This window comes from Microtus ochrogaster, unplaced genomic scaffold, assembly GCF_000317375.1.
Source record: "Microtus ochrogaster isolate Prairie Vole_2 unplaced genomic scaffold, MicOch1.0 UNK44, whole genome shotgun sequence".
In the NCBI taxonomy this organism is placed as follows: Eukaryota; Metazoa; Chordata; class Mammalia; order Rodentia; family Cricetidae; genus Microtus; species Microtus ochrogaster.
The window spans coordinates 389,522-396,602 of record NW_004949142.1 but is presented as its reverse complement, the minus strand read 5'-3'; the positions used below and the strand labels follow the sequence as shown (position 1 = coordinate 396,602).

Here is a 7,081-nt window from a genome sequence, read left to right as displayed (position 1 = left end):
AAAAAGATGAGGTTTTTTTTTTCTTCTGAGAACTGCCTGTTTTATGTAAGATCTCTTTGTTTGGTCCTAACTGGTGGACAGACGGCAGTCCAAAATGAGGGGTCACAGAGACAAGACCTCCTCAGCCCCATGGCTGACATGGGAGCCCCATCCAGAGGCCCTGGCTCTTTCATCTTGTCCATTCATCCCTTCAGCTCAGCAGTTTTCTCAGGAGCAATGAATCTGGCTGGGACTGCATGGTGCCTGTGATACCTGACTAGGGTGGGTAGCCATGAACTCAGCTGAGCACTCAACTAAGAAGGAAGGAGAGACAGATGGACAGACAAATATGAGTTTTTCCAAGATCCCCTGGAATACCATCAGCAAGATTGTCATAAGGAACAAGGTGAGAGGTAACAGTGACTGAGAGGTGACATTGGGAAGCCCGTGGATGGCAGGAACAGGTGGTGAGTGAGGCCTTAACATCCTTATCCATGCTGTGCATCTCTGTGTGTGTACGCGCCTGTGTGGTATATGTGTGTGTACTTGTATGAGTTGTGTCGGGGCTGGGTGTTGACACGGATCATAAAGCTGAGGATGGCCTCAAACTCACTGCATAGCTGGGGATAATCACTGAACATTTATTCTCCTGACTCTACCTTTGAAAGTATGGGGACCACAGCCGTAGGCCACCACATCCAGCAGTGTGTGGTACATGGAACTGAGTGACTTCCTGCATGTTAGGCAAGTGCTCCCCCAGCCGAGCCACATCTGCAACCTTGAGCCCAGCACCTTTCTAATATTTGAGAAGAAATCTTAAGGCATGAGTGTGTCAGAGTCATGCAGGGAACAAACTCAGCAGCTCGGCTCAGCTCAGCATCAAACACATTCAGGGTTGAAGCTGCCTGTATGTGCCCACTGCTGGCCACCCTCCCCTGTCTCACAGTTAAAGACCCTGGATGCTGGCATTTATCCCTATCTTTAGTGGCCCTTGAGCCTAACTGAATCCTTACTCGGGTCTAATCAACAAATTGTGCACACTGGCATGTCTTATTCAAGTTCCTGGCTGGCCTCTGAGAACCATGTCACACTGACCTGGTCCTTGCCCCAGGGACACACAAGTTGGAGTAGACAAAAACAGCACTAGACAGCAAGGACAAGCCCACACCTAGAATCTAGGAATATGGTTCCCATCTCCCTGTAATGTGGTAGGCCGGACGTGCACTGCACAGATTCAGAATGTCCTGCTGAACACAGGAGGGTCAACACCCTGGCCCAGATTCCCCCTCAAGGTTCCATTTAGGTCTCTTCTGTCCAATTGCACAGGTTTCTGGGATGGAGGCCAAAAGATCCACACCAACTATTGGCTCCACTGGAGGAACTGGGTCTTCCCGTCTGCAAACAGATCAGTACTTCGTGTTTTGTGTAGCGCTGGAGATCAAATCCAGGGTTCCGTGCATGCCAGCCCCGTGTTCTTTTACTGAACGACATCTCCAACCTTCTGTGTTTACAGTATTGAGCGGAATAAACAAAGTCAAACCAACACCACACACACATGGATGCGAACCTCACCCAAAATCCAAAGCTAGACCTGTGCACAGGCAATGGGAACAGCTCAATTTAAAATGGATTGTCAGTAGCTGACAGTATGTGCCGTGCTGTAATCCCAGCACTTGGGAGGTCGAGGCAGGAGAACCGAGAGTTCAAGGTCATTGTCAGTTACATAGTGAGGCTGAGGCCTGCCTGAGTTTAAAAATAGGAAAAATACGAAGCAAAACTCAACAGCATGCTGTCTACATTATAAAACCTTTTTATGTTACAACTGGTCTTGATACAGTATAAATTTTTTAAAAGCATGGCCAAGAGGCCAGGGAAATAGCTCAGCGAGTCAAGTGTTTACTTGCAAACGTAAGGACTTGAGTTTGCATCCCCAGCATCCACATAATAAAAGCCCAGAATGAGGGTGCTCATCTGAAACCCCAGTTTCATTGTCGGAGAGGGGGGTGCGGGAGGCAGAGAAGGAGGATCTCCGAGGCTCAGAGCTCCAAAATTTCAGTAGAGAAAAACCAAGAACAACGCTAGATCTCAGCCTCTGGCCTCCACATGCAGAAATGTGCTTGGGCACCAATGCTCACGTGCATACTGCACACAAGAGGAAAAGATGGAAAGAAGTATAAAAAGGAAATTTAAGAATGAACATGAGAGGTGGTGCGTGTCTTTAATCCCAGCACTTGGTAGGCAGAGTCAGGTGAATCTCTGAGGTCAAGCCAGCCTGGTCTGCAGAGTGAGTTCCAGGATAGTCAAGACTATATGATGAGATCCTGGTTTGTTTTATTTTGTTTCTTTTTTCTTTTTTTTAAAAAAGGCATAATAATAGATGCTCAGCAATTAAGAGCTCCTATTTTTCTTCCAGAGGACCCCAGTTTGATTCTCAGAACCCATGTCGTCTCTCACAACTGCCTATACTTTTAGCTCATAGAGTCACATATATACATAAATAAAAATCAAATAAATACAAAAAGAAAGAAAGAAGAAATGGGCACGACAAAGCACATTTGTAATCCAGGCACTTGGAAGGCTACGACAGGAGGATCATGAGTTCAAAGTCAACCTGGGCTAGAGAGCATAATCCTGTCTCAAAAGCCTAAAAAAAGAAAAAACAAAAACATTTCAGAAAAGTCAGAATGATTGGCAATTGACTAGAAAACCATACTAATCACAAATGTGTCTACCTATACCTACTACTAACAACTTCAAAATTTATAAAGGAAATGCTACAAAAAAGCATTATAGAAGTCGTCAATTGCTTAATCATGGCAGAGTATTTTGATGCCTCTCTTTTAGGAGCTGATCAGCTTTTTTAAAAAATTCTTTTTAAATAAACGGAACGACAATAACAAAAAAAAGGTCAGCCTGGTGAGGTGGACCAACGGGTAAAGGTGCTTTCTGACAAGCATTAGGACCGGGTTCAATCCCAAGGTTTGAATCCCAACATTAGAAAGAGGAGAGCCAGCTCCCACAACCGGCGGTGACAGGCCTGTGTTCACACACCTGTACACATGCATGCATGAACACACACAATAAATAAGTAAATGCAAGTTTTTCTTTAAAAAAACTAAAGACCAAGACCAATGGTTCTCAGAGTCATCTAAGGAACTCCTGGCAAGTGTCTGAGACCCTCAGAAAAGACCCACAAAGGAAAACAACATTTTTCATAAAGCCATAAGACCTTAATTGCCTTGCCATAGCTTTTGTTTGAAATTTTTTTTAACTTGTCCAATCGCATAGTATACACTGAAGATAAAACAATACAGCAAAAAGAGAATTTGTTCACAAAATTTTTGAGTTTTCTTACTGTACATTATCAACGTTACGTGCCCCAAGGGCAAAAATCCTTGCAAATAAATAAATCTTGGATTTTAACTGGTAACTTTGTAATTGGGAGAAATGATAACTTTTTAATTTTCTTGTTTTAAAATAATTTTGATTTTCTCTCTGAGAATTTTACACATGTGTATAATGTATTTTGTTCATATTTACCCTGCCATGTTTTTTGAGTGGGGATGTGGTTTCACTATGTAGCCCAGGCTGGCTCTACACTCCCCTCCTCTTGCCTCAAGCCCTTCTCTGACCCCAGTGCTGAGATTATAGGTATGCACCCCTAAGCCTGAGTCTTCTATCTTTCTGGTTTTGGAAACAAGACGTGATTAAGCCCAGACTGGCCCTGGACTTCCTATGAAGACGACCTTGAACTTCTGGTCCTTCTGTCTCTACCATCCAATTACTGGAATTACAGACATGAACCACCATGTTTAATTTATACAAATCGAACCCAGGACCTCATCATACTGGGCAAACCCTCCACCAACTGAGCTACATCCCCAGCCCTGAGTCTCCACTCTTGCTCGCTAACAAGTGTGCCGTGGAATTTTCCAGAGGTTATAGGCCATCACCACAGACTGAAAGCAACACACGGCTATCTTTTATCAAGGCAAACACGAAAGACATTTGCAAATATAGTCATGAGTCGCGTAAGGATGTGGACGCATTCTGAGAAACGCATCATTGGGGGTTGTCACTGGGTGGCTATCAGAACACTTCACGACCTAGACGTCATGGCTCACTACATACTTAGACCATGCGGGGTGTAACATCAAACCCGTGTCCCCCTGGGGGCCAGCACACTGTTATGCTGTCCATGGCCACTTTGTTCTACTCGCTAAATTTGGCTCTGGAAAATATATTATAGGGTATTTTTTTCTTTGTTTTTCCTTTCATGTTAATATTCTCAAATTTGCTGTGTCTGTTTGAGGAGACAATCAAAGAAGACATGTTCTTTTCAAGTACACAAGATCTAGCCACCAAGACAGAGCATGTGCTGGGCCCTAAAGTCCCAATAAATGTGTAAGCTCTGAGAACACACGGAACCCTGTCCTGTAGTCACGGTCGAGTCCAATGAAAAGATAACATCAAAGCCAGTAAAAGTGCAATATCTAAACAGAGTAGAAAGAGGGAAATCAAACAATGCATTGCTAAACAAAACACAGGTAATGGATTAATCCCGAGCGAGATGAGAGGAATTTCAAAGTGAACAGAAGGAACACACAGCAGCTTCAGAAGCCCGGGGTCCTATAAAGCACTTTGTAGCGGAAGATTTATATCTTTGGAAAAATATGTATAGAGAAAGCATAAAATTGACTCTTCCCATGCTTCTGATCTCAGCATTCGGCAGGCAGCGTCAGGTGATTCACCTTGCCTTCGAGTCCAGCCTGGTCTACAGAGTGAGTTCTAGGTCCGCCAGGGCTACAGAAGAAGTCCTCATCTCAACAAAACAAAAATCCCTCTTTCCTACAGTTTCTGGGGAAGATATTTTACAGAGAGAAGTAGAGAGAAACCTATGTAGTTGGGTTTTGATTGTACATTTATATATCTCAATACATGCGAAAGGACTAAAATCGATACCTAAGTCTCTAAGAAACAAGGATAAAGGCACAGGAAAAGGCAGTACACCCCTGCCTGTCCTCGCTGGAACAGTGGAATCAGCCTATCTCTAACATTAATCTCCGGACAACTCAAATTGTACCTGGAGCTAACTCCTTCTGAGATCATTTTTCTTTGCCCACACCCTTATTGAGGCAGCCACTGACAGACTACAGAGCTGGGAGCTAGCAGAAGTTTTACAGTCACCTTGCCTCCAGGACCAGATTCCCTTAGAGTTTCAATTAGAGGCAAATCTGGTTTTCTAGCTCGCCTCAGCCCGCTCAACCAGTGGACGCCATCCTTCTGGGTGGAGCATACTTGGTCCATGCTTTTTAAAGCACTCACAATTCACTGACTGCCTAAGATTAGGGACAGTCTCTTGGTTAGAAAGGTACAGGGGTCTTATAACCTATCTCTAGCAACACATTGATTCTGCAGCTCACAGGCAACCTAGGCCAAGTTATTTGTCCTCTTTAAACTTTCCTTGTAAACAGGGACACCAAGCTATGCCCTCTGCAGGCTCCTTCTGAGGTTGCTTTGTATTATGCATGCAAAGAGCTTAGCCTAGAACCTAGACTACAGCAAAGGTTCAAAGGAAGCCTGACGATTCTTACAAAGCTTTGGGCAAAGTTCCCAAGGGATGGGGAGCTTCCTTTCCTGCTGAAAATCACAGAATTCTCCTCCCTTCCATCCTCAAGATGCTCGTGGCATCCTGGACCGTGATGCGGGCCTCACCTTGGATCCGCAGACTCTCCTGATACTGGATGATAAAGTACTCTTGGGTCTGCTGCAGCTTCTTCAGCTCGTTCTCCGTGTCCTGTGTGATGAGGCGCAGCTCCTCAAACGTCTGGTTGATCTGAAGGTGCTTCTGGGACATGGCATCGACCAGGACACCAGCAGGGGAGCTGCACTGGGGACAGAATAGATTGAGTAGCAGTGACAGGAGCAGTGTGCCAGGCAGAAAAAAGGGGAGGAAACCTGGTGCTCTGGGTAGCACCAACACTAGACACCCCAAACTTCAAATCCAGGCTTAGAAGGAGGGTCAGAGGATTGTCGATGCCAGAATTGGAGTAGAAAGGGAAAAGGGGAAGGAAATCAGTGGCCTGGTAAATAATGGAGACTTTTGGGCAGAAATTTCTGGTTCAGATCTGGTTTTACAGAGGCGAGTGTTGAATGAGCCCATCACGTTTCCTTTAGAGAAACTAGAACCGAACACTGGCCAGGTGTCACGCGGATGATCTTCATCCTAAGGATGAGGCCTGCACCTCCTCGTTCCATAGTTATCTATTGGCCCAATGCCACCGATTGTGCTAAGTGCTAGGGACCCAGTAGGAGACAGGGCCCATGGACCGCCATATGTCCTCACTCACACCTGGAGGGAGGGGGCATCCCAGAGATGACCAAAATAAAGCGACAGGAGAGACATCAAGGATGCCTCTTTGAGTCCTGCCATTCCTAGAACATCTGGTTGAGAGGGGACCATGTGGTTGGGGACTTTCCAAGTTAGTGTTCTTAAAATAAAATCCAAACTCCTTTATTTGGCCTGGCAGGTGGCCTCTGACTGCGTCCTCCCAGCCTCCCCAGGGGCCAAGGCACAGTAGGTCTGTGTGCTTTCAGCATCTGTCCCTACAACACAGCATGTGCCTGCCTCAGGCTCCTTGCACTAGGGGGTCAGTCAACCTGGGAGCATTCTGGCAGCACTCCAACCCCATATTGGGGATGTATGTGTGTTTCTCAACCCAGCTAGAGTCTTTTGTGAGAGCAGTTTCAACAAGACGGGGATGCGGAACTGGGCTGGAAGATACAGCGCCTGGCTCCCGGTTCTTGCGCATTGGTCCTCTGCTCTCCACCTGCAGGTCTCCAACTAGAAGGCATCACCACACCTTCCCGCCCCAATGTATGCTGCTGTTACTTTGGGAGGTGGACGTCCTCCCTCCTTCTTTCCCCTCTGCCCCCTTAGGACACACCCCTGCCAGCTGCCCAGTCTCTTCACACTCAGCTCATTCAGTCCAGTCCTTCTAGGTGGAAGCTGCTCTGTTTTAATCTTTTATTGTATTTTTAAATCCTTCCTTCCCTCCCTCCCTCCTTCCTTCCTTTCTTTCCTTTTTTTTTTTTTTTTTTT

At 45.8% G+C, this 7,081-nt stretch overlaps 1 protein-coding gene across 1 annotated transcript in view; it reads right to left on the bottom strand.

Moving 5' to 3' along the window:
• LOC101987385 (signal transducer and activator of transcription 5A) overlaps window positions 1-7,081 on the bottom strand; it is a 22,869-nt gene that overhangs the window by 11,732 nt on the left and 4,056 nt on the right. Inside the window, exon 5 of the mRNA XM_005369029.3 lies at window positions 5,695-5,869. Within this exon, the coding sequence (XP_005369086.1) occupies window positions 5,695-5,869 (175 nt within the window). The remainder of the gene's footprint in view (window positions 1-5,694; window positions 5,870-7,081) is intronic.